This window comes from Thunnus albacares, chromosome 21 (assembly GCF_914725855.1).
Source record: "Thunnus albacares chromosome 21, fThuAlb1.1, whole genome shotgun sequence".
Classification (NCBI taxonomy): domain Eukaryota; kingdom Metazoa; phylum Chordata; class Actinopteri; order Scombriformes; family Scombridae; genus Thunnus; species Thunnus albacares.
The window spans coordinates 14,184,039-14,211,984 of NC_058126.1; the positions used below are offsets into that span (position 1 = coordinate 14,184,039).

At 43.5% G+C, this 27,946-nt stretch overlaps 1 protein-coding gene across 8 annotated transcripts in view; it reads left to right on the plus strand.

Moving 5' to 3' along the window:
• Positions 1 to 27,849, plus strand: part of sulf1 (sulfatase 1) — an 86,203-nt gene extending 58,354 nt beyond the window's left edge. For 6 of the 8 annotated variants that reach the window (XM_044339093.1, XM_044339096.1, XM_044339094.1 and 3 more), the window contains 18 exons: positions 4,217 to 4,517; positions 4,988 to 5,227; positions 5,962 to 6,113; positions 8,861 to 9,030; positions 11,837 to 11,987; positions 12,183 to 12,358; positions 12,643 to 12,771; positions 13,387 to 13,443; positions 15,713 to 15,839; positions 18,076 to 18,289; positions 18,743 to 18,989; positions 19,088 to 19,184; positions 19,316 to 19,410; positions 19,559 to 19,636; positions 20,435 to 20,607; positions 20,921 to 21,063; positions 21,310 to 21,433; positions 25,391 to 27,849. In XM_044339093.1, coding sequence (XP_044195028.1) covers positions 4,343 to 4,517; positions 4,988 to 5,227; positions 5,962 to 6,113; positions 8,861 to 9,030; positions 11,837 to 11,987; positions 12,183 to 12,358; positions 12,643 to 12,771; positions 13,387 to 13,443; positions 15,713 to 15,839; positions 18,076 to 18,289; positions 18,743 to 18,989; positions 19,088 to 19,184; positions 19,316 to 19,410; positions 19,559 to 19,636; positions 20,435 to 20,607; positions 20,921 to 21,063; positions 21,310 to 21,433; positions 25,391 to 26,349 — 3,507 coding nt within the window. In that variant the 5' untranslated portion in view covers positions 4,217 to 4,342 and the 3' untranslated portion in view covers positions 26,350 to 27,849. Of the gene's footprint in view, positions 1 to 4,216; positions 4,518 to 4,987; positions 5,228 to 5,961; positions 6,114 to 8,860; positions 9,031 to 11,836; positions 11,988 to 12,182; positions 12,359 to 12,642; positions 12,772 to 13,386; positions 13,444 to 15,712; positions 15,840 to 18,075; positions 18,290 to 18,742; positions 18,990 to 19,087; positions 19,185 to 19,315; positions 19,411 to 19,558; positions 19,637 to 20,434; positions 20,608 to 20,920; positions 21,064 to 21,309; positions 21,434 to 23,664; positions 23,699 to 24,572; positions 24,624 to 25,390 lie in introns of all 8 variants that reach the window. The other 2 variants (XM_044339099.1, XM_044339100.1) reach the window with 2 other exon arrangements.
• Positions 27,850 to 27,946: the final 97 nt, after the last annotated feature.

Here is a 27,946-nt window from a genome sequence, read left to right on the forward strand (position 1 = left end):
AGCAGCAACTCTATTATGTTCAGCTTTACTCTGTGCACAAAGCACAGCTGTCTGTGTAGCCATACCAAATAACTGAGCAAAGCTGTATGTGCCAAAGAGGGGCAAGTGAAAGAGCTGTTTTTTGCAAGTAAAGAAAGGGAAGAAAAACCCTTTACTATCTTGAAAGTAAAGATTAGTAGGGTGTTGAGGTGCGCTAAAAGTTCCTTGTGTTGATGGCCATTAATCTGAAAATTGCACATCTTTTATGTATCTGGCAGCTGTGTGTCTGAAAACTCCATAGTGGCCTTTTTGTTTCAGTCTTTTGAACCCCTGGGCATTTTACGTTCCTCCCATCCATCCCCAATATTCCTCCCCCAGCTTAACCATGATGAGTACAGTAAAGGCTCATTTAAAGGGTCATTAGTGCTAATCCTCCAAAACAATGAGGAAGGAGAAACAATGTGCTCCCTAGTCCTCTGACTCTGTCCAGGAATAAAGACCTCTTGTCTGGTCCACAGATGTATAGAAGAAGCCTGTTCTACTTATATCATACTGGATGGCGTAAATAAATAAACTCATTCAAAATGAACGGTTTATGAAAATGACATGAAACATTATTCTCGCAGAGGGTTCTCAAGGGCTTTCTGAAATTGGCAACATGCATTTTACAGAGGAGGAAGAAGCAGTGGCAACAACAGAAGAGAGATTCAGAAGCCAACTATGTAATAACTTTCAGATTTCAACATATTGACTCATATTGTTTATTGTATTTCTTATGTCCGAGTTCCTTCTCATGAATACATCCAGAAATGTTTAGAGTTGGATATAATGGCTACATTTCGTGCTGCTCATCACTAAGTGCGCTTGAATGTCTGGATAACATTTTGTCAAGTGTCCGCACGAAACAAAAGCACTCAAAAATGACACACTGTTCCAATTCAATACACTTACGCAGTTAATCCTACTAAATGATAACCAGCTATGATTAAAGCAGTATTTTAACTGTCTATTCTGGACAGTTTAAGTATTGTTTGAGTTTAAATTGGAGCAAATCTTGTTTTTAATAAACATATGCATAGATTTTTAAGTAGTTAGCCACTAGTCTTGTGGCAAAGTCAGTTGTCTTAGGCATTCTGACAGAAGCAGAGTCCCATTCATGTTGAACTGTTTTTTTAGTGTTTAACTGTCAGACTCAAAGTACGTGAGGAAGGAATGAATGTCTTAAGGGAATTATAATTATAGTGGTGAGTAAAGTCATTCATTTTTTTTGTAATTTTCCACCATATGAACAGGAAACATGCTAAATGTGCCATAGGTCTGATTGCAACCAGCCAACTGCCATCAGGCCTCCTCCTGCGCTACAAACTAATCTCCACACATCAGCACTTAGCTGGTCATTTCCTGTAGCGACTGTGTGCCCTATGTGTCATATTAACATGAGAAAGTCAAGAGTAGTGAGGATGCTACATCAATAAATAATAGAGGTGTTTCCTTTGATGAGCGGTGACTTTGAGATGGACAGCTGTTAAATGATCCAGGGGCACCTTTGGCAGACAGAGAGCTGCTAGAAATCCTTTCGCTCATAAGCGAACTTCAGATGACCCGGGGAGGAAAGTGGATCAGGTGAAATTAAGTTAGGATGAGAGGTAACCTAAAGGACAAGGGGAGGTGGTGCTCTCGTTTATGGCAGCAGCTGTGTCGTTTTGCCTTAGTAACTTCGGGCCACATCCCATCGGTCGTTATGCGTGGCACTTTATTAGCCCTGCCATCTCGCTCGTTTCAGACAGTGTGGCTATTGATACCGTTTTAGCTAACCGCATCAGCACCACAAGGTTTGTATCAGATTCCACAATGAAGTTTCTTGTCTGTTTTCTCGCTTCTCTAAGTCGCAAGAAGAGGGAACCATCGGCATGTAAAATTAAATTTGTGTTGGGTGCTAACATTTCATTCCAGGTCTTCCACAGCTTGACAGAAATAGAGACCTGAATTTTGTCTAGATTTGGACTGCATCTAGTATTGTTCCTGGGAAGCTTTCACATTTATGTAGGAGGACTTGGACCCTCAAAGCAGGAATATGTGTTTTTGTGGGAGAGAGACTTGTGTGTGAGTGTCTTATGAGTTCCTGCGTGTCACCATATGTTTGTACAGTAGTTTGTGTTGTGTGGGTAATTCACTGTGAGGTTCTGTGCACTCTTCCACCCTGTGCTGGAGGGGTGTTTGTCCAAACGGCGCCAATGTTTGCACAGGGCTGTCACGATGACTGGGCTGGCTGGCTCGGACACTGCTCGTCTGGAACGCAGGACAGACCAAAGTGCTCTTAAAGCTCTATCTGAAGGTCTGCTTATCACAGTTGTCATCTAACTGGAGGACAAGCAGATAAGCAATGAAGTCCAAGAGCGTGAATTTTTCTCACATATCTGCCCAAATCTGTGATTGGATGATGTGTTGCTGGGAGATGGTGAAGATGATTTGTAATGGTGTTATCTTACGCAAGGACATGATCTGTTTAACACTTCACTGGGAGTAGGGGTTTTCGTTTGTTGATGCTTTTCCTCTGCTTGTGTTTTTGTGTGCACATGCATATTCTAGTAGGACAAATATATATCAGTATGGACAGTATATACAATGGTCTTGCTTGATACAACATTTGTTAGGCCCTTTAACTTATCATCCCTTTACTGACTTCTACCATCTACACTATCTGAAGACTTCAGATTAGTGAGAGAAATTCTTATTCATGTGACTGAAGCCATTTTTACCAAATCAACATGGTACATTAATACAGAAAATACTTTGCATTTCACCCTTTAAAAATGTTGATACACTTTTCCAAAGTGGCTTCCATTACGCACTGGACGCCGTAATGATCATTTATTTTAGATTACAGCTTTTATTCTTTGCCAATTGGGACCGGACCTTTTGTGGAAATGAGGGTAAGGGCGGAGCCACCCAGTGGGGTTTGACCAGGCTCAGGTGTCACAGACCTGCTATTTGTTTTCAGGCCATTAACTCAGAATAGGGAGCAGTATGGTGCCACTCAGTGGGATTGCTGTCCATAAGGCAATGATGGAGTACTCATTATTACATCGTCATGGTTCATCTCACACCCACAAGCCTTTCCTTCACATACATGATTGTTCCTGAATTTTACCTGCTAATTTGAATAATTTTGGCATTTATGCCTAGTTGTATTCTCTTCTCGAATAGCACCTGTGCACTTAATCTTGTAAAGACAGTAGATTTATGGATTTATATTTGAAATTCATCTAAACAAGTGTGATCTCTCTATTGGTGACAGCATGAGGATGGAATTGCTTGAATGTGTTACCTTGAGGTTTGTGAGAGATTTGGGTTAACACTAATATAAATTTTACACTGGTCACTAGCATTTAGGCAAAAGATATGGAGACTTTTAATGACCAACCATGACATTGTAAGTGAGCAAGAGGCTGCAAAGTGCTATGATGACTCAGAGGTAATCTGTGATTGGCGACAGTGGCACTGGGGTTAATGTAGCGGAACCCTCTCCCCGCCCTCCGTGCCCCCTAACCCCCTCCCCCCTAGTGTGGACCCATCCTCCCCACCGGCCCTCTGTCACGCTTGACTCACCAGGGGGTGACTTTTGAGTGACAGGTGGAAGGTGGCCTGCAATTGGCCGACACAGGACAGTGGTTGTGGGTGTTTGAGTGCGGACAGCCAATGGCGAGGTCTCAGCACAGTTGAGCTGAACAACAGCTCTCCAGTGGAGATGGAGAGTTTCCGTGTGTGAGTGTGTGTTATCTGAAACAGAAGGAGAGAGGGAAAAACAGAAGAAAAAAGGATATTATGAGAAAAGACCAAACAAAATGAGACTCGCTAGATTCTCTGAGGTGAGATCTGTGCTTCTGGATCTTCACTGCTCTTTTGTTGTTTAAAATGTTTTCATGGGTTGCTATGATCTTGTTGGGTTTTTTTTTTCTAGTTCAAGTCAGGAGAGTTTATATTCAGGGATTTTCTTTTCAGGAGAGAGTATTGATTTCAGTCAGCATGCAACATATGTTGGAAATGTTAGTTAAATTATCCTTGGTGGACCACCAAAGACTTAAAAGAATTCCTAGAGGGAGGCTGGGCTTTTCATTGTCTGTCTGAGAGTATAATGCAAATCACTATTTTACCACTTTGAAACTGCCTACTCTATTCCGCTTGTTTCCCTCTGTTCCTCATTTTAATGTCTCCATGTGTTTTCTCTCCTTCACAGTCGACCACGGCTGCGAGAGCCACACGGGTGTGAGTGAGTGGCCTGGCTGGACCTCTTCCATCCCTCCCCTCATCTCTCCATTAATTCTCCCATCTACCCAACCCATCTCCTGCCGTCTTGGGCACCATGCTGATGCTGTGGCTGGCATGGTTGGCCCTGTTGTCTCCGGACTGGGCTCCGGGCAGCATGGCCTTCACCACTACCAGGGCTCAAGGCCTCAGGGGTCGCATCCAGAGAGACCGCAGAAACATCCGGCCCAACATCATCCTCATCATGACTGACGACCAGGATGTGGAGTTGGGTAAGGCTGGCACTCTTCCTGGTCTTCCTGGAATTCTGTGGGCCCTATTTACTTTTCACATTGGCCCTGTTTTTTTTTTCCTCCTATTGTTTCTTACATTAATTTATTTAATTCTTTCTGATTTTCTCTCTTACTGTGTCCCCATGAATTTCTTTGTCTCTCTGGATATTTGCCTGAGGATTTATGTGGTCTTCCTCTACACATTAAATATTAAATAGAGGCCATAAGCAGAAGCAGAATGACCATCTGGACTATTAACTGAGTGAATCATAATTATTTTGTTACACAATTCTGTAAGAAAAGATCAACTAATTTAATGAGCACTGTGTTTATCCATTTGAAAATAATGTAAATATATGTTTTTGTCATTTTGAAAGGGCAACACTTGATATTGTGTGTATCGGCTCAGCCTATTTTTATAATACCAACAATGTGTGTCACAAAATTGACCTCCATTCCTTGTCCTCCAGGTTCTCTACAGGTCATGAATAAAACCCGTAAGATCATGGAAGACGGAGGCACTAGTTTCACCAATGCCTTTGTCACCACACCCATGTGCTGCCCGTCACGTTCCTCCATGTTGACGGGCAAGTACGTCCACAACCACAATACCTACACCAACAATGAGAACTGCTCCTCCCCTTCCTGGCAAGCTCAGCACGAGCCACGCTCATTCGCTGTCTACCTCAACAACACCGGCTACAGAACAGGTTAGTTTCACGCACGCCTACATACACTCATTCAGACCCTTGTGTATATGCAATAATCAGCACTGAAGGCCTGCTGTATGTCCACCAAAGACCTCTTAATGTAGTGCTGGTGTTTTCTCATGATTTTTCATGGGAAAGTAGCACTTCTCAGGTTATGATAGTTCACCTCCAGTGCATGTCATCTCACTTTCAGCCAAGATACTGTCAGTCACTACCAGCCCCAATGTCCTTCTGGTCTCTCTCTATATTCACTTGTGCTAGTCAATGAAGATTTTTACAGCAAGCTAGACTCCACCGCCCTGCCTGGCTGTCTGCTGTGAGAAATGCAAACATGGTGAGCGTGCCAGGTCGCTGTCGTGTCTCATCAGACAGTGTCTATGAGAGTGATGGGCAGGCGTTGGACTGGGCAGCTCAGTGGGGTCCTGTGAGCTGCAGCACGGCCTGCGGTTTTCGAGCTGATGCGTGAGTCTGCAATTAGCCTTCTCCGGGACAGGCTGGCTCCCTGCCCAGCCTATCCGAGAATGCTGTGCAGTGAAGCCAGGGGGAAAAAGAGACAAGCAAAAAATATATGGGTCTCACACATACATGCGCACAGAGAGAAACTCACACAGACACACAAAATTAAGATTTTCACAGGTATAGGCAAACAAAGAAAACATGCATTGTTCACTTAAGATTATACTCTATACTAAAAGAAACCCTTATTGGTTCTCTTCTCTCTTTCTCTTTTGCAGGCTTCTTCGGCAAGTACCTCAATGAGTACAATGGCAGCTATATCCCACCTGGGTGGCGTGAATGGGTTGGATTGATCAAAAATTCCCGCTTCTATAATTACACTGTCTGTCGGAACGGTTACAAGGAGAAACATGGTGCAGAATATGCCAAGGTATGTGCTCCCATAATTTCTAAAAAGGGACCATTAACTCAATCACTCATTTGTTTTCCCTTTATGACCTAATATAAAGACTTCGCCTGACAAATTGCAGGTTCCACTTCACTTATAAATACAGACAGTGAAGCACTTCACTTATCTCAGCGCTGTGATCCAGGCTGGCAGGAATTCTCATTCGAGAATTAAAGGGAATGAGTTGACTTGAGCTGGCGTCTCCTCTTTCTGCAGCATCCCTTTATTATGACACACCTTAACTCAACATTTAGACACTGTAAAATTGAAGCATCTTTATGAGAAGCCAAAGTTGCCCATGATAAATACCACCCTGCACTTGTTTTTGTCTCCCTCTCTGTCTGTCGACCTGTCTCCTCCTTTTCTTTGTCCCACCATGAATTTCTGCTGAATAATTTTCTGCTAGAGTAACACAGTAAAATGGAAGGGAAGAGTCACTTTGCCACACTCAGACTCCAAAGATGAACACTGTGGTTGCTCTGTCTTTTTGTGGCTCTGGATGGCATCAGTCATCAATCTTCCCTGAATGTTTTTGTTAGAGCTGTCAGTTTGTTTTCGCGGCTCCATGCCAATATCTTCCCAGGTAGCGTAGTCCTGGGGACATGAGGAATCCATGAGGTGTTTTTATAGTTTGGATACATGTCAAGTTTCAAGATGGCCTGCCCAGAAGATGGGCAAACAAATGTTTGGACTGCTATTCCTCTGCCAACTTGGATGGAAGTGTAATGTTACCCACAAGTTGAGGCCTAGGTGTTTACAGGACATGGGCTTGGTCAGCAGATTGTGGTCTATAACCAAATGGACACTCTATTTGCTATTTACTGCCAAAAAACATTAACCTGCTGTTACCACCATGACAACCACAACTCCTCTTTTTAGACTCTCACAGGGTGAGAGGGTCAGGTTATTCCACATAGAGTGCAGCGGGCACACCAAGTCATTGTGATTTGATGAGACACTTGCCCAGTGATTTCATTCAATTAGGTCCCATCTGATTTTCCATCTGTAGGAGGATGAGTTCATTGAGGGAAAGGTCTTTGTCAGAGCCCTTTTGTGTGAAACTTAGTTTGAGGATATGACTCATAGACTTTGTTTCTTCAAATACACAGTCCACAGCAGCAGACAACTATCATAAAAATCCAAAGCAGCCTGGACTGGTGGTGTCATTAATGCTAACACATATTTCCACCACTCAGAAATTGAGCAGCTTTGAATAAACAGACAACTCCTCGCATACAAATCTTGCAAATTCAAAGCCACAGCATCCTGCTGCATTGACAGCCAAACCATGTAGGTTGTTATAAGACTTAAAATGGGAGAATCACAAATTAGATGAATGAATGTTGTTGTGAAATGAAACCGTGTGAATGAGTTCTCATTACGTGACTTACTACTAATCAGCTCCAAAAGCTTCTGGGAAAAGTGATACTCTTCACCTCCCTGACCTTTTTATAGCTGTTGGCCAGGCATTCTCCATGACACCATCACTTCCTTTTGACCTGCCAGAGCCCTGAGCAGCAGTGGCTCAGACTTTGGAGAGCTGGCAACACTGAAAAAACAAGTATGGCAATGCTTTGCCATGTGCACGCAATCACCAGCCGCCAGGCCATTAAGACTTGCCTGGCTATAAAGCCTATTAATAGGGACAGGATGAATCAGCCAAACCCACTTCTGACATTTCAGGGAAATCACCCTTTACCCTTTCATTCTGAATCTGGCACTCCCTTCCGTATGTTTTATGCCAGGCAACAACAGCGGCATGCCAAAATGCAGGTAGAATGGCTGATCTACGGTTGGAAACTTGGCAAATACTATTGTGATTTTAGTTCAGGGTGCGACCTACGGTATATTTAAAAAAACAGAAACGACACCACGCCTAGAATAAAGGTTTTGATAAAATGTAACGCCTGCTGGTTGTTTGATGTGTCAATTTCACATTTCCTGAGCCTAAGTCCTTTACAGGAAGTTAGAGTGAGTTTCATTCGGTTGTCGTCTGCTTGCCCATTCCACTAAAATATGAAAAACAGAGTACTCAACGTCTGGGGGACCCTGTGTTTTTCCCATCTACCGTATTGAACTCATCACTCACTGCAGCTCATTTCCCTAGTAATGCCTGAGGCTTATATCCTTTTGAGAGTATTTTCTCTGATTTGTGTGTTCCATTATCTCCCACAGTGAATCAGTGAGATGGAAAGAAAAGACACGTTAAGGGAAACTGGCTAGAGTAAAATGAAGTAGGAGAAAGAGAGTGGATAGCCCAGAGAGGAGTAGAGGCTGGGAGCTGTCATAACAACATACCATTTGAGAGCACCACGCTCCTCTCACCATCAAGTGGTGTCACATTCAATAGTGCAGAGATTCACTGATGAGGCAACAGCCCATATACTGTATACACATACACACACAGACTCAAGCACACACACTCACATTTACACGCACACACACACACAGGCGAGCTGCCAGCTGTTGACTCGACAGATTGGTACTGTGTGTACTCAATGGCCCCAGTTCATATCCCCACTGGCCCCTCTCCATTTATTTGAAAATGACTGGATGAGGGAAAGCAAGAGCAACATGTCACGGTGATTGGTTGTGTTGCTTCAAACGAGTTTTATCAATGCTCATGTTGTTTTGCATTTTCCCCAATCCCACCTACACTTTCAGTCCTTTCTAGATCTGATTTTAGCCTTGTAACGTCTAATTATTTCACCGCGGCTCTTCTTTTTCAGGACTATTTCACAGATCTGATCACCAATGACAGCATCAGCTTTTTCCGCATGTCCAAGAAGGTATACCCTCATCGTCCTGTGATGATGGTCATCAGCCATGCTGCCCCTCATGGCCCAGAAGACTCAGCTCCACAGTATGCCGAGCACTTCCCCAATGCTTCGCAGCACATGTAAGTTACACCCAGGCTGGCATTATCACACACTCTCAAATGCACACACTTACCAGAGTTCCTACGTAGGATTTACAAGTTAACAGAATATGAAAAATTAACTTCCAGGACCCATATTTAGACATTATACACACAGACATTCAGGCAACTGTTGTCTACTGCTATTGGGCTTTTTTTTAACATCCAATTTGAGTTTTTACGATTCGGTGTACCTAACATTATTACAGTACACCCGCCCCTCAATCCTCAGTGATGACAGGTTTCTGAGAGGCTGCTAGAGCAGACAACTCGGCAAGCGTGAAATCAAAATGATTTATCATTCAAGAATAGCTGGGGCACATACCAGGGAGAAGATCAGGGATGGCTTTTTTTTTTTACGGAGCACTGCTCTCATGCTAAGCCCACATTGGCCTCCCACAACTCCCATCGCTGAGTTGAGGCAGCGCTGCAATACTCTGGGTCGTTCCATGGCAACATAACCTGTCATCTCTTGGTGGGCCCTCCAACAGGCTCCCAGGGTGCACTGCTCCACTGTGTGGGGGGAGGAATTGTGTTTTAGAGAAATAGATTTAAGGTTCAAGGGTGCAAGACTGCCAGTTCTTCTCAATATTCTTCTTTCTTCCTCTCCCACTTCCTTCCTCTCACTTTCTATCCCACCTAACATTCTCTTCTGTCTGTTTGCTCTACCTCTCTGTCGCTTTATCTGTATATCTCTGTTTCTGTCTGTGTCTCTATTTATCTTTCCCTCTGTGTCTCCCAGTGTCTTGTCTGTCTCGTTTTCTTGCCCCTTGCCGCTCTCCCCACCCCTCCCTCCCCTCCTGTGTAATTCGCGAAGGACTTCCTGACCCTGTCCATATCAATCAGTAGTTTCTCCCCGTGGCTCCTGGGACGAGAGGAATGCATTGTGTGGTTTGGAACACCCTTTGTGACATTATTAATTTATTTTTAGCTCGAGCCTCCGGGTGAAGGGGGTTGAGCTGGGGCCCGGGGGTGACTAAAGGGGTTGCCCCAGTGATCGTGTGTAGGTGCATAGCGTGCGTGATATGCAGTGTTGTTACTGTAGCAGCAAAGGTGGTTGGCATGAGCGGATGTTTGTTTTGGTGTTTGTTGACTATACACTTCCATAACAGATATGGAAAATATTTTTTTCACAGGCAGATGTTTGATAACAAATTGTTTCTTAGATACCATTTTATTTTTCAGCAGCCGCTTCCTATCTTCACATTAGATGCCATATACAACAAGGGAAGAGACTGCGTGGCAGTGAAGGAGGAGACGCCTCATAAATCAAATGAGCGTCTGTACTTTTGACAGCAACAATAGCAGGGGAGGTTTGATGTTAATGTCATTAACATTCCTCACCAAAGGTGTTTTTACCCTGTCTCTTAGACGTAAGCCAAGCATCTGACTCACTTCAAACACTATAGATGTGATGTGGTTTCTGAATGGCATGTGTCTCTGGAGCAGAGAATGAATGGCGTTATTCTGGTCGTAGCTCAACAAGTCACTTAAAGGAATGTTGGTAATCCTCGTGCGTGATGTGTCTATGTCAAGTTTTGCAAGGTCAGGACAGGAGGCATTCTGGGGTGAACATCAGGCCCTGCTGTAATCCAGGGATAATACCGCAAAACACCAACATATATGTGACAGGTGACAGGTGTGACCTCTCCTATGGACTGGCTTCATTCCACTGACCTCTGCATTCCTGGCACCCTGGTGCCCAGGGCCCCATACCTTGGTGGCCCATTGCCCAGAGACAGGTCCCTTTGTGGGGCTTATTAGACCGCCTGGCTAGGTGGGTGAAGAGTTCACCCTGCTCACAAAGCAGGCCTGAGGAGACAAGGGCAAAAGGCAGCTCACTCAATCAGAGCAAAGCAGCTCCCATAACAGGTCTTCATTAAGTATCTAAGTCTTGATACTTTGTCGAGGGGCTGCTTATTCAGGGGTGGAACCTGTTCATGTTAGTTATAGTTTGTTTTAGGAGTAAATCACTTAGAGCAGGATGGAAAATAGACACTGTTTTCTTATTATTCATATACAGTTTCTGCTTTGAACCTTAGAGGCTTTTCAGACACAAAAGTCAACTTCATACAGTAGTCTACTGTATATCTCCCTCCTTTACTTTATTGCTAATAACACGACAGGCAGGTGAACAGCTTCTCAGCTACAACTCCACAAACAAGACTCCTTCTCCTCCCTCTTGCTATTTATCCACTCTTGTTATTCCCCCATTTCAAATGACTATGACTTATTGAGTTTTTGGTCCAGAAGTTGTTGCAAACTTGACTTTGGGGCCTATTATTTTCTTAAGCATGTGCCAACCCTCAAATGACTTGTCTGTGCCAAGAGCGCAGTGGAGCAAGGAGACTCTCGACTCTGTGTGAGGGGAGAGATGGTCGGAGAGAGGTGTGGAAAAACAGCTAAGGTGCTGGCTGCTGAGTATTAAGATATTTCCTTCAACAAACAGAGCAGCTATTGATGCGTGACAAATGCAGTGGACAACTGTGGCACCTGTTACTGGGCAGTAGTTTGTGAAAAATAGCAGACAGCTGTTTTTTGGCGTCTTAAATGGGCTATTTGTAGCTGTTACGTGCCCTGATAACTTGCATGCAGACAGACAAACAAAAAGATTTTCTCACTTGTACACAACTTTATCAGGCACACAGTATAAATGTATGCTCATCAATCCTAACACTAGCATCATAATGGCCTTTCAGGGTGGTGTCAGTATAAAACTCAAAATACAGCCACTGTGTGGCAGTACTGATCACTTGCTGATCTCCTTTCTCCCTCCTGTGTGCCCTAGCACCCCCAGCTACAACTATGCCCCAAATATGGACAAACACTGGATCATGCAGTACACGGGCCCAATGAGACCCATCCACATGGAATTCACCAACTTCCTCCACCGGAAAAGGCTGCAGACACTCATGTCTGTTGATGACTCAGTGCAGAAGGTGAGTTCTTTGTTGAATACTTAATCAATGTCTTAAAGGATTTTTAACACCTGCCCCTTTGTAGCATGTTTGTCTATGATTCTCAGTGATCCAAGTTATGGAATATCATTCAAACAGCTTCTTAAGTTCGAAATGAAGGTAATATTTGGGAAGTCCATTATCTATCATCTCATCATCATTTATTTTACCTCCCAGGTTTATGATATGCTAGAGGAAACTGGAGAGCTGGACAACACGTACATCATCTATACAGCAGACCATGGCTACCACATTGGTCAGTTTGGGTTGGTCAAGGGCAAATCAATGCCTTATGACTTTGACATCCGTGTGCCATTTTTCCTGAGAGGACCCAATGTGGAGCCAGGGGCAGTGTAAGTCCCAGCAACTGCTAAAATCCTATTATCAAAGTTCCCAAGCTTTAAAAATGACATTGTTTCCACATTTTCCAAATGTACTGTGTCATTATCTTGGACAAAGTGAAACATATGATAATGATTTTGAAAAGGCTCCAGAATGCATTCAACTGTTTGTATCTTGTTCTGTCACTCAGTTTCTGAAATGTGATCTTCACTTGTTCAGGTCACTTGATTGTGTTACGTAATATCCTTTTATGTATTTCAGAAGTTTAAGTAAACTGTATGTGTGTGTACTTCAGAAACCCTCATCTGGTGCTGAACATTGACCTAGCTCCCACGATTCTTCACATTGCTGGGTTGGACACCCCTCCAGACATGGATGGAAAGTCCATCCTTAAGCTGCTGGAACAGGACAGGACTGGCAATAGGTTTGTATGGATCCTTCATGCCATGCTGTAATGGATATTACGGTACAGTAATTGCACAGTGTGCATAATATGTGCAACCATCCTATTTGCCATTTGCCATTTGCCATTATTGAGCAAATTTCCATGGCCAGAATGATTGCTTTTGCTCCAGCTGTGCACAAAGTGGGTTCAAGGCAATTTGGCAGATTTTCCTTGGATGTGGGACTTTGGCTGGGACTCACTGAGGTTCTTCTCATGAAGTTTCCCGTAGATTTGTTTGCTAGTTGAATCCTTTGTTTCTCCAGCAAACCCACTGTACTTGTATTGTCCAGTCTGAATGCAAAGTTGCTGTCCTTTACAGTTTAGTTTGTGGCATTAAAAAACCACAAACAATTGATATACAGTATCTACATTCAAAAATTAAAAAATAGTCACATTGTGAAAACATTTCTAGAGCAGCACAAAGTACTAGGATAATCCATTTAGTGCTCAAAGAGTATTTGAACCCACAAGGTCTTGAACTTGCTGTGATCAACTTCCATAATGATTTCTAGCTGTGTGTCCAAAACACTGTAGCTGATGGTGAGTGCATAGGCCATACGAATTCCATAAACTTTGTGTGATTTGTTTTCCCAGATTCAAACCCAACCGGAAACCCAAAGTCTGGAGGGACACATTCCTGGTGGAGCGAGGGTAAACTGGAGTTCTTTATTCCCTTTCCACACCACAGACACATCCATGTCATTGCAGAACATTGTGTGTCACACAAACCTGACAAAAACATTTCAGTGAACCCGAAATGTGCGAGGCTCAGTGCACGTTCCCTCTTCCAGCAACACAGCTGCTTTTCGCAGTTATTTGTTATCTGACAGACATTTCCTGACCACAGTCAGCTTGGAAGGCAACGATGGTGGAAGAGGTCGAAATATTCTGAGTTGTTTGGTAAAGCTATAAGCGTCTAGCAAATTATGACAGTTCACGCAAGAGGCGCTGACACATGCGTAACCAGGTCATTTGATCATTTGCAAGAAAAACAAACAGAGGCCTTGTCTTCTGAAGGGGCCTTGCATATATTGAGCGTATGATTGGGGCCCTAAACCTGATTTAGCCTGCTGTTCGCGCACTGGCGGAGACAGACGGAAGATACATTTCAGTAACATGGTAGAGCTAGACACACACAAAATAAACAAAGGCTAGCCAGGCTTAGTATGATGTTACCTGAGGAATGGCTGGAAGGCTCACACTCAATCCACTCACAGGACATGTCACCAGCTCCCCCAGAGTGGAATGCAGCAGCCGCACTATAGCCAACACTCAACTGTTTCCCCGAGACTGTTTTCTTTGTAGTGCACGCGATCACATACAGTGCATGCTCTCTCACAAACCCTGTCAGTTCTTTATTTAACCTCTCTGCTGCCGCCAGATATATGTTGCAGAAAATGATACCTTCAATTTGACAGCCTGCTTTTGTTCACTTAACATGTTAAGCTGTGCTAATGCCAGGGGTACACTGACAGAAACCTGACAACCTGATGAGAAATAATCCCACCAAACTTGTCTTCACATGATACAAGTAGCCAAGCAAAAACAGCTGAAATTAAATAAAAAAAGAAAGACATGGGGGCATGAGGGAAAAAGAAAGAGGGATAACCCACAAACATTGGTTGAGGCCAGATTGTGCTGGCAGCATGTGTAATGATACTGTATATTACAGTATGTCACGTTCTCCCATACAGCTGCTGTTTTTCCCCACTGTCATTTCTTCACAGTCCCTATTTTTTCCCAAATCTCACTGGCTTGGCCTTCCCATCTCTTTTCCACTAGTTTGCACATTTGCCAGCGACTGCCTCGACATCTGCAGACACATATCCAACTGTATGAAAGAAGAACGAGTAAGCTCCGCTGCCGCTCATGCAGATCAGTCTCCCGCTGGCATATGTTTGTGTGACAGGACTAGCTGGTCCCTGGACTGCTGTGTATCAAATGAAAAGAGTGTGACCTTTGACCTGTTGGGGCTTTAGCTCTTCTAATCCATTCTTCTATTAATCCACACTGTTTATAAAGGCTGTCTGCTTGTGCGCTTGTCTCTAAATGCTGAGATTAGCCTCCACAGACCTTTCACTGAGGCACAGATGTAGCAGCACACACACAGTAGCTAATGTTTTTTGTGCAGTTCTCTTGCTGCTCATGTGATATGCTCTATGATTTAATATCCTCACATGAACTTACAGTACTGTACCACTGAGCCTATGAAATTCTGACTGACAGCTGGGACTGACTATGTTGTTTGAGAATCAAATCATCTACGTAATGCAGCCATCGGGGAGTGACATCGATAGCAACTGTTAGCTCTTTAATTGCCCTTGGCTAAAGGCTAGAAACTGCAGCCAAGCTAGTGTGTGAACATTGGCCGTTTTCCCCTGGAACAGTGCGCTACACAGGATCGGACAAGACAACAGGCCTACTCTTGAAGGGGACAGGTTGTTCTTTGCTCTGTTGTCACCGTCATTCTGTCTGTGTGTTGTGAGCAGACAGGCTATGGCAGAGAGCTATGAATAGAGCAAGGGTTACGTGGGTTGGCATGGCTAGAGACTCAGCCAGGCCTTGTGGTGATGGTGGCGGCAGAGGAGATGGGGCAGGGTAGAGGCAGAGTTGAACGTGATGCCAAGCCGAGGTCAAACAGCTTGGCTTGGAGCTGAGTACTGGTGTGAGGCTGAGTGGAGCTCCATGTCTAGACCTTCTGACACACACAGATGCTACATAACTTATCCTTTCATTGGCTACGACATGAGAATCTCACAGGACCGGCAATGACAGAACATAAAAAACAAGAGATACTCCTAAAATGAATAAAACCTGCTCACTTTAGGGCAGTAATAGTTTTATAGTATATTGACTACATGAGTAAGTCAGTTTATCGATAATGATTTCCTCTCATTTGTGTGTCATTGTTGTGTTTCAGAAAGATCCTGAGGAAGAAGGATGACTCAGTGAACACACAGCACACCAATAGCCTGCCCAAGTACAAGAAGGTCAAAGAGACTTGCCAGCAGGCTGAATTCCAGACACCCTGTGAACAGCCTGGACAGGTACCACGAACACACCCATGTGCACGCACGTTACTTATCTCTGAACACCTTTGTTAAAAGAAAGAAGTTCCCTTCATATCCGTTAAGGAAGGTTTCTTCAAGCTCTTCTCTAATAACAGTAATGTGTACCACTCTTTAAAGTGACCTCTCTACTCCCTGTTGAACTACTCTTGAGAGCCACAACTGAAATTGCCATTTACAGTACATCAGTTGGTTCATAATTGGACCCTTTTGCACTGTTTTGTGGTGTATTCATTTGTTGGTACTTCCCTTTCATGTGTTCCCATTAATTTTCTGGCAGACCAACAGCCAAGTGGTACAGTATGTGGCCTTGGAACAGGCAGACCAGAACAATACAAATTGTTACAAGTTTCAGGTAGCGTTAAATGACCTTCAGCATTTCTGAAGGACTGTCTAATGCAACCCAGATCCATTTTATGGGCACATAAATGTGTGTATGTAACAATCAGTTATTAAAGACAGCAATGGAGCAATTGTAGTTGAGCTCAGCAGTATGTTTTGGAATGTGTGAATGAATGTGAGAGTGTGGGTATAGTATGTGTGCACCTGTAAAAGTGCACAACTGTGTATATATATGTGTATATATATATATGTATACACATATATATAATGTGGTAGAGGATAAGATTTGGTCATAAATGGTTGGTCTGGCATGATTTAACTTTAACCTTCCAGTGAGCAGCCTGAAAGCCAGTGGAGTGTTTCTTAGAAAATTATGGGGGGAAATGGTACTCACTACTTCTTAAGTTTTTCTCTACTTCCACTTACTGTAGCTCTGTAGGACAAGCCAAGGGGAGAGCATGGATCAATATCTGGGTGTATTTGATCAGCATCAGCATCAGATGTATTTTTATGCCTTTATACACCAACTCATCTAGGGTCATAGAAAAATAAACTCTCCTAGAGCATTGTAGTTTAAGGAGTCCTCAACAATGATATTAAACCTCAGTCTTGGACCAGATTTCACTTTGAATGAGAGACATTTCGTTTTGAAAAGCCTTAATAGTTACTGCCTTTTGAGTAAGACCACATCATCTTGGTTCAGACAGACCAGATTTTTCTTTGAGCACAGCCTCTGTTGTGTTTTTGTCACAGAACTGTTGCGGTCCTTTGGATTCGATCATGTGATAACGTTATGGGTTTGTTGTGGGTATACCAGATTTACTCACCAGGGACATGGAGCAACCTCTGTTACTGTATGCTTTCGGGATACATGACAATGTGGGTGACTTGCGGTACTTGGGGTCTTTCACCTACCACTCATGTTTCAGCTCTCATGTTCATCCATGTCTGCTTCTAACTAACCACTCCTCCACTCCTCTTCAGTTTCCCATTCATCTCTGCAGGCCTGAACTGCTGCAGCGTTACTGCTGTGCCTTAAAAGCACTCACAGGAGGGAGGGTGCAGGAGAGGGGTAAAGAAAGACAGAGATTGTTTTCATCCCCTAGTGACAATACATCTTTCTCTCCCTCACTTCTTGTCTAATGCTGATATAACAGCTCTGTTGGGCTGTAAGCTCTTCGTCACTATATGAGCCTTCCAAAAGAAACCTGATCTGCCTTATGGCCCTTTGTTTGGACTCTCGTTCCCACACTCACCACTGATCATCTGCACGGCGCTCTGCAGATGTGTCTCTTCCATTTATGCAAGGCCTAACCAGCGGCACTACTCAGCAATTAGCCTTGACTTTCTTTTCCTAGTGGGAATGGATGTTGAGAAAGACACAAAGGATGTAGGAGAGTGCGTGGGTATGTATTTACACAATTATACTGGTGACGCACTTGGCGCAGACATAACCAGTGTGAGAGTGATAGGGGTTTCCACTTTGTTTTCAGACACCAGACAGACCCACTTCTTCTCATGTGGCCATTTTGGTTTATCTTTCCTGCTTCTTTTGGATGCCACTCTTTCCCACAGACTAAGATTTGCCTGATACGTCTGTCAGAAGCATGTGTTTCTCAGGGAGTTTCCAAAAACAGTGGCTCTGTCTTGAAATCTGACATTAAGTTTTTCATATCGTTAAAATCTATAGTACTTATTAGCTATGCCACAAAATCTGTTCGTTATACCATGAGGAAAGTTCTTAAAGGGATCGAGGACACTTGATAGTTGTAATGTCTGGAAATCCAAATTAAATAAGGAGCGGGAAAACTTGAAAGACTTCATGAGGGAAAATTAATTCTCCCTGTTTGTTTCTACTTTGTCGCGTTGGCAGAAATGGCACTGCGTGGAGGAGATCACAGGAAAGTGGAGGATACAGAAGTGTAAAGGTGGCTCAAAAGAGGGCTCCAGGAAGAGGGCCCGCAGCCTGAAGCCCCGCAGCAGTTATGACAACCGAGAGAGGGGCTGTGACTGTGGGGACAGTCTCTACAAAGCCACCAGGACGGAGCGCCGCTCCCACCGACAGTTCTCTGCTTCATCTGGCCAGCGTGAGTACATGTGGATAGTGTAGATTTAACACACTTATAAAGATTATGGTCACTCTGTGCTTTAAAAAAGGCCTAAAAACCTTTCTATTCAGGTAGGCTTTTTCATCTAAACTCTTATTACTATTTTCTTTATGTTATGTATTTTATAAGTGTGGTACAAATTAAATGTTATTATTATTATTAAAAAGCAAGCATACTGCAACAAGTCCTGGAATTTGTTCTGTGGATGTTGCTTTGTCTGTGATGTCGGGTTTGTGGTTTAGAATGGTTTGATGCCCTCTAGTGTTGCTTGGAAAAGGTGTAACTTAGGTATGAATATCTAATAAAGCTCAAAGATGCACTCTGGAATTGGCCCCAGAAACAGTCAGGTTGGACTGAAATAAGTAGTGATTCCCAATCAAATAAGTTAAATTTGCCGCTTGACTAAAGTTTGTTTTCTTAAATCTTTTACAGGTTTTCGTCCACGTTTTGTCCACACGCGACCTACCAGGTCTCTTTCTGTTGAGTTTGAAGGTCAGATATACGACATTGACCTGCAAGCAGACGATCAGTCAGCTGTCCGCCGCCGTGTCATCTCAAAGCGTCACCACAACTCAGAGGACCCAGAGTTCGACTTGGGGTCAGATGACGGATCAGAGGAAATGCTAGCAGATGATACCAACGCTGTAGGATACCCCAACTCTCTAAAAGTTACCCACAAGTAAGTAGGCAGCCTCCTTAATGACTTCACTTCTAACTTGCATTTATATGTCTCTCAAAAAGAGCAGTGTACGATAGTTTTTTTTTCATCTTTTTCAGGTGTTATATCTTGATGAATGACTCTGTTCATTGTGAAAGAGAAATCTACCAGTCCTCAAGGGCCTGGAAAGACCATAAGAGCTATGTGGACCAAGAGGTGAGTACATAACTCTGGCACTCACACACCACACACACACCCTCTTCAGGTTTCTCATTTTGTCAGAGGTCAGGAATTTGTCAGAATAGCCATGAAACAAATGTAAGAATTTGTTGCTTATTTCATTCCAGATTGAAGCACTTCAAGACAAAATCAAAAACCTCCGGGAAGTAAGGGGCCATCTGAAGAGGACACGACCAGATGAGTGTGACTGTGGAAAGAGGGGGTCAGTCTTCCTTCTGTTTGACTTCAAAAATACTTTTCCTCCTCGTGTTATTTCCATACAGGATATAAGTTATCTTCAGCTTGTTTTAGGACTCTTTTGGAATCAGTGGATAAATAGTTTTCTGTCTGGTCTCTCTCTCTGTTTTTAGCACCAGCTATTTTAACAAAGGAGACAGAAACAAGGCAGAGAGACTGAAGAACAGGAACGATCAACTCCATCCGTTTAAGTGAGTTTCTCTTCCCATCTATTTATGGATTTTCCCCATTTAGTGTAATCCATTTCCTTATTAATTACTATAATACTAACTATGACTTGCAACTGACCAAGTGTGAAAATATTGTATCTTATGATGCTGTTTGACTGTACGTTGCTGGATATCTGCATGCAAGCTCACCTTCATTTAGATGACTTTGTAGATCCCAGTTGACAGCATGTGTACCATGATGTATTGATGATTTTTGTGACCTTAAAGCACAAATGGGTGTCTAAGAGAAGCATGTCATCTAGAAATTTTTATTGAGTATTTTGTCCTTCAGTGGAGTTTAAATGACAAAGCAGATGTATGGCCAGGGACCTATTTTATGTGTGTGTGTGTGTGTGTGTGTGTGTGTGTGTGTGTGTGTGTGTGTGTGTCTGGAAGTGATTCAGTCGCATGGAAAGATAGAATGACTCAACAGAGAGGAAATCAGTCAATCCCTCAAACACAGTGATCAACTTGCACCAGGAAACATTGGGAACACATTATGCCAATACAAAGCAGCTGGTTTTTTGCAGTGCCTGTTGTGTGTTTAGGCAGAGAGGAAGAAGGGACAGTGGCTAGAATATCATCCCAGAGAAAATTGGACATGGTAAGAGCTTAAACATGAAAGTAAACAGACTGTCGTATCCTGGCATGGTCGATGCCTGCTGGAAGTCCCCGTCCAGATCTTCCCACCGCTGGTTGCTGGCACCAGAATGGGGAAAAGGGCTGATGTCATCTTTGCATCGCGCTGTTTTGTAATTCGCTCACGTTTCTGTGCAACAGGGAGGCTGCGCAGGAAATAGACGGGAAGGCCCAGTTGTACAATGAGATTCGCAGAAGGAAGAAGGAAAGGAAGGAGAAGAAACGGCAGAGGAAGGGAGACGACTGCAGTCTGCCGGGCCTCACTTGCTTCACACATAACAATGACCACTGGCAGACCGCTCCCTTCTGGTCTTGTATGTATATTCACTTAAAGATCCCTGCAGTGCAGTACAATTTAATGTAGGAAGCGCCTTGTGTAGACCATGTAACAATGTGATTACCAGTATGTAGCGACACTGCAGCTCTTTGGCTGCGAATAATGACACTCATCGTCATTCACTCATTCATTTTCACCTATACTTCCTCAATCTCTTTATTCATTTAATCTCATACACATTTATAGTTTTTTGTCTTTTAAGTGTGAAAAGTAATTATTTGTAACGTCTGTTCAGTGATTTGTTCGTAGCGCCAGTTGACAAAAATGACCGACTCTCTGTTATTGTCTAGTGGGTGGATTCTGTGCGTGCACCAGCTCCAACAACAACACCTACTGGTGTCTGAGGACCATCAATGAGACCCACAACACACTCTTCTGCGAGTTTTCCACCGGCTTCCTGGAGTACTTTGACCTCAACAGTGACCCCTACCAGGTGGGTGAACATCTGTCTGCAGTCAGGCTCCTTATATGTGTCTGTCTGCTTTCTTTCTCGAAGAGTTTTCATTGGCGGCTGCATTGTAAAACTTGCTCGGCCCATAAAAGTTCACGTCTTGTCGGTCATTTAGAACCTTTTTTATGTGGGAGTGGTGACATGCAGTTTCATCCTCCCCTTTTTTTTGTAGATATATACACTTCCAAATATACCATTATGACACTAAAATAAGATTTTCTTGTGCAGCTGACCAACGCAGTGTATGCAGTGGATCGGGACGTACTGAACAGTCTCCACGCACAGCTGATGGAGATGAGAAGCTGTCAAGGGTACAAGCAGTGTAACCCTCGCCCCAAAGGCTTGGATACAGGTAAAAACTCTTGATTTCAGCCCTTTTTATCGTTCCTACCTACCTGAAATGTACAATGAGATGGACGGACAAACAGACTGGTACACCGGGTTTAGCTGTAGTTGTTATGCCAACAATGACTGAAACAGATTTTACACACAGAAGAATTAGATTGAAGCTTGGATGAGTTTATGTGAGGGACAGATAATGGATGAATTGGAAATTAAAATTAATACTGTGAGAGGAGTAGTAACAGTCACACTGGTTTGGGTGAAACCTGTAGAATTTCACTCTAGTCTTCTGCTCTGTTCTGAATCTGTTTCAGTCTCAGTGGTGTGTTTGCACATATCTGCATGCTGCATGTGTTTGTGATGAATGCCAACGTTTCAGGTGGAGGTCGAGGAATCATCACTGAGACTCGTGTGTCCTTTGTTTGATGCGTGTTTGATGTTTTCTTCATGATGACACTCACATGCACACACACACACTCTGACCTCTCTTTCTCATCCCAGCACCTTCCACTCTCCTGGAAGCTGTTTCCCGTCAGTGTGCGCCAGGATTTTTACGCCTCCACGTCTGGTGACACCCGTGGCTGGAGGCGTTATGTTTTCTGGTTGTCCGTACGTCCCGTTCTCGTGAACACGATATCTCAGAAAAGCCTTGAGGGAATTTCTTCAAATTTGGCACAAACGTCCACTTAGACTCAAGGATGTACTGATTAGAATTTGGTGTTTAAAGGTCAAGATCACTGTGACCTCACAAAACATGTTTTTGGTCATAACTCGAGAATTCATATGCTAATTATGACAAAGTTTCACACAAATGTCTAATAGGATAAAATGATGACATTTTATACCCAAAAGGTCAAAGGTCAACTTCACTGTGTTCTGAAAAAACACATTTCTCGCCATTATTCTACACCGTAACTGTGCTGCTGAAGATATATGTGAAGCGTCCACGTTTTAGAATTTGTAGCGTCTTTGTAGCAACATCCATATCTGAAACATCGTCTGCTGTCATGGCAACAACTTTGTGTTCTGTCAGAATCAGCTTTATTGGCCAAGCATGTGAACACATACAAGGAAAATACACTTAATACCTTTTATTAAACTCCTTCAAAGTTTTCACTACAAATTTTATATGAGTCTGGACAGACATGGATGTAAACTGCGACTTGACTGGTTGGCGGAGACGCACAACCGCAAGGCAGTATTTCTAGTTTTCTTTTTTAATCCAGCTTTTTGAAATATTGCATACACAGTCAAAGTAAGGCTGTGTTATAGCTGTGTGTCCTTGCCATCCTCCCCTTCGTGACTCACTGAGTGTTAGAGATATTATTTGGAGGATGCTGTCATCACGGCAATTGAGGCGGTGATTTTATTTGAGCTTGTCATGCATCACCGCTATAATCAGCCGCAATATATATTTTTTTTCCCTCCACCACATGGTCCAAGCATCCCCGAGAGCAGACTTAGTAATAGAAGTGGTTAATAAGTAATGTAATGATGATCTAAGCCTGTAAGGCCGAGCTGTGTGGCATGAGCTGGCTGCATTTGTTTATGTCCCGAGGATAAAAATTTCATGTCTGTAATTAACAGCTGGAAAGTGGAGCACTGGAGCGGCCAAGCTGCTCCGAGAAAACTGATTGTGTTGCAGTGCTGGCATGCTGGACTTGTCAAAACCATGCCAGCACTTGTCACGTAGCAGCCTAAAATCTCTTACTTGCACTGGCTGCCCTTGCTTGAGTAAGATGCCAGCTCTGCAGACCAGTCAAATAGCAGTCGCGGTTACATCAAGTGATATTTTTGTTGGAAAAGTAGATTATTAAACGGTGAAATGGACCTAGCAGTTACTCGCAATCTATTTCTTGAATGTGACTTAACCATCATTATCACCTGACTGGATAACCGTGTGTATTTTGTTTTGAAAGGGGAGACCCCGTTGAACTCTCCACCCCCTCAAACCACTCGATTCTGATCCTCATCTCTCCATTCAGCCCAATCATATGACCTTTAAACCCCCCCCTTCCCCCTCCTCCCCCCCTCCCCCTCCATTCATATCTCCAAAGCTCTTTTCTCCTCATACTCATTCCTCCCTTCCTCCTTCTGATCATCCAATAATCGCATTTCTCCATAGGGAGGTAGCAGCTGTGCATGAAGAAATCTTCAGTGTGAATGAATCTATTTATTTTTCCCTCAACATCTCCTTGAATCAAAACATTAACAATCGATTGCTTTTATTTTTCCGATCAGGAGGTAAAGATGGAGGAAGCTATGAGCCACACAGGTATCCACCAATTTTTGTTTCTCTTCAGTGGCTTTTTTTTCTTTAACACCTGCATGGGCTGAACTGCCTCATTCCCACTAATACCCATCCATGGAGTGCCGGCGCTTGAATCTGTGGCTGCATGCTGGGGACATGCTAACAAATCATAACAGATGATTTTTTTTTTTTCCTCCATTAAAGCAGCTTCATTTGTTTTCACCTCTGTGCACACAATCTTGTCTTCACTTTTATCTGCTGTGTAACATCAGTCTGCAGCTGTTTAAACATAAAATCAGCATATTTTCACACCTTTTGCTTGAGAGCGCAACATTTCTAGCAGTTGTCCATATTGAAATATAAATATTTTTAGCTATTCTTAGGATAGCATGGCTACAATCATTTAGGGAGGTGCTGAATATGTGCTTCTACCCGAGACCCATCCAAGCATCAAGTGCACGTGAATGACAATGCATGACACTGTATCATCCCCCTTCATGCATCACATTCTACATGAACGCTAAAGGGAATAGCTCAACATTTTGGAAAATCCATTATTCATCATTCTTTGCCGAGAGTTACATGAGAAGATTGATAAGAAGAGATTGGTTGAAAGATCTTCTCATCTAACTCTCGCAATAACGTGAATAAGCACTTTTTTTCCCCCCAAAATGTGGAACTATTCCTTTAACATCACCCTCCATGCCCTGCCAGCCGTATCCACAAATAAACACAGTCATCACATCATGTGCCATTATAACCTGACATTCAGAATACCTCTCATGTTTGCTCACGGCCATTAGCTAGCGGTAGTGTGGACACTTGAGTTGCTGTGACCTCTCTGTCCTCCCACTGACCTCTGCCCTTTTGACCTCTGTTTCTGGCACCTGCTTACCAGGCAACAGCAGCATCGAAAGTGGTCAAAGAGGAGACCAAGCCCCTCCTTCCTGTGAGTCCCCGAGCCTGTGTCAAACCATCCTCACTCTCTAGTTTGCAGTAGTTACAAGAAAGCAGCTGATCTCACAAGGGAAGCCAGGCACAAGTGGCATCGATACATATTTCTTTTCTTGCAGACAGCAAACTGAGCCCAGCTTTGATTTAGCCTTTTTTTTTGCTGCGATTTTCTTTCATTTGCCTCTATTTCTGATAGCATCTTGAATTCTTTTCTCTTTTTTTTTTCTGGATCACACCATTCCGCAGCAACCTCACTCACTTATTTTTGTCTGTTTTGTTGATCACCTTTTGTTTCCTCTGCTGTTCAGTTGTTTTATTCCAGGTTGCCTGACTTTTGCATTTCAATCCTGTCCAGGCCTATCATTAACTGTGCTATTACACTTTTTGTTGTGCAGCTAGTGTGTTAGTTTGTTATAAAGGATTATTACGTTTTTGTTTTTTTTCAGTCTGTCTTTATGTGAATTTCCAAGGCAGCATGTGTTTGCACTACTCATGGCTTGAGCATAGTGTGGGTGCTGTGTTTATCTAGTTTATCTAATGCTGCTTTGAAGTGTGTGAGTGCATTTATCTGTGTTTGTGTGTGTGTGTGTCTTTGTGTGTTTGTGTGTGTCTTGGGGGGGCCACAAACCCCATGGAGCGGGCTGCTTTAGTGAGAGCCGGATACTGGGCATGACTGCATGCTGTTTGAGTAAACTTGAAAAGATCTCTCCCTCCTTTCGACTCCAGATCCTCACAGTCTTTCTGTTTCTTTCTGTTCGGCAGCACACAGCCAGTATGGGACGGACGACAGGGTTAAGCTTCCTAACTTGACAGACGAGGAGGTGAACTGGCAGGGACTGGAGGATCTTTATAGCATAAACGAAAGCCTTTATGAATGTAGGCCTGACTACAGCCCCAGCCCAGACAACTGGGCCAACTTCCAGAAGGATGTAGATAATATGTTTGCACTGCGACACGTTTTTAACAAATTTAATCAAACCCATAAGCTTGACGACTCCACCCTGCCAGAGCTGGGCTCCGGGGCCGGGGGTGGAGGCCTTGAAGAGGGCAGCGGAGAAGAGTTGGGCTCAACCAGGGACGTCTGGCCAGGCCCGGTAACGGAGGCTCGCCTCACCACCCCCGCCCCCAGCAAAGCGCCATCAGCACCACCCACACCCAGGCCCACACTGGAGAGGAAACTGGAATCTGTTGTCAACGACCTTCCTGAGAGGGTTATAGACAGACCTGGGGCGTCTGCTATGTCAGCATCACCGGTGACGGTACTGTCACCAGGTCCTAGGAGAGACGGGGCTATCTTCCAGAGTGACACGATGTGGGTGCAGCAGCTGGAGGAGATGGATGGAGAGGTCTTTAGCGGGAATGGAATGACAGAGCTTGGGACCCAACATGACAACCTGCTGCGTACTCACAACAGCCTTCAGGCCCAGCTGGAGCCAGGCCACGGAGAGGCTGTTGCCCCTCAGCAGAACCTGGGTCTTGGTCTGGACCCCGAAGAAGAGGAGGACATTTTCCAGGCCCAAGGCTTCCTCCCGTTCTCCACACAGACACTGAGGCCCGAGGTGCAGGCCAGCACCACCGGGAGCCCTCCCACCACACAGACTAGCACCACCCCACAGAGTGTCGGGGTGGTACTGCAGGTGCTGCCTCAGTCAGTGCTGCCCCTCACCTTGGACTACGAGGGCAGCGGCTCACTGCCTCAACCCTCCAATCAGACCCTCTGAGGCAGACGCATGTGCTGGCCAGCCAGCCAATGAGCTGCTAGTCGCCATAGAGACACAGAGACACAGTGATTGGGAGATGAGCTTGCCAAGAGCAATGGCGAGTGATGCCGCCTCAGTCAGTCAGAGTTGTATAATGAGTATTAAAGTTATTGTTTATTTTTTTACAGGTGCCTACATTTATTAGTAAACAGTGTTATGTTTTTTGTTTTTTTTTCAAATATATATTTAGAAAAAAAAAGCCTTAATGCAGCTAAACTTAAGTGTTGGGATTAAAAATGAATAATCCCATATGGATAACACCATTGATGTTTTTAATATATGTTTTTATGAAAAACAAGTGTGAGTGGTGAAACCATTTCAACATCTGAATGGATAGTTAGCATTAGTCAGCTGTAGGTACGCTCCAGTCCTCAAACAAACCGATCAGTCCCAAACCTGCCCAATCACAGGACACATCATCAGAACAGTACCCACTCACCAGTTAGATCATGGCAAAATTGACCCCAAATGCACTTTTGAGCTTTTTCTACATGACGCTCACACTCCGTGGTTTGTGGATTTTGAAAATTGTGTCCATTGTGAAATCAGATTTTCTGTAATGATTAATGACTACTTTTTAAAGATGAACTGGGTTGTCACTTCTGAAAAAGTTACAGAATCAACATAGATTCCACATATTTCACAAATAACTCAAAAAAAAAATTATGTATTCTTAGCATTTGTTTTTAGCTCCTTGCCAAACGGCAATAATAGTTTCAGACACTTTAGACAATCATGGGACAGTTTAACAGTCCGTAGTTTATAACTGAGAGCTTGACATCATCTGAATTATCCAGCTGCAGCCAGCACACCTATCTGACACTTTTCACCAGGCAAGAAAAAATGTCTAGAATTGGTGTTTATTTTTCTAGCAAGGACACTATTTACTTATTAGTTGCACCACTGCACCAGCTCTGACTTTGCAGAGTTGCACGTTCGTCACTATTCACAGCATTTTATTTTAAAAGCTAAGTAAAATTATTCTTACTAATCACAAGCAAATGCTTACACAATCACCAGGGGATAGAAAAATGTTCATTGTGTAACTTTTTTGGGAAACGTCACCAATTAATCCTGTGCTGTATGATGTAGTGCTTTGATAATCCAGAGTATAGTGTTGCACATGGACATTGAATTCCGAATGTAACTGTATAGTCCCTTAAAACGGGTTATATGACAGCACACTGTTCCACAGCTTTGTCTATGGCAGTATAGCCGGTAAAATATTCTTAAGGCATTGCATATATGTATTCCAAGGCCAGTGAGGGCAAACTGTGCGAACATTTCTGCCAGCAATTAATCTCTGAGTAATCAAGATGTGCATTTTTGGTTCGAAACTGGTTCTGCAACAACCTGATGCTGTCCTTTTCTTTCTTGACGGTGTGTGTAGAAGTGTTAGAACGACTCTGGTTTCAGGAAAACCATGAAGCTGTTACGAAATAAACCCTTTCAGCCTTCCTAGTGATGTTTTGGCCTCAAGTGTTGTCCCGACTACTTTGCAATAACTCAATCAGACAAGTGGGTTTTTCTGTTTTTTAATGACAAATATCAAGTATTC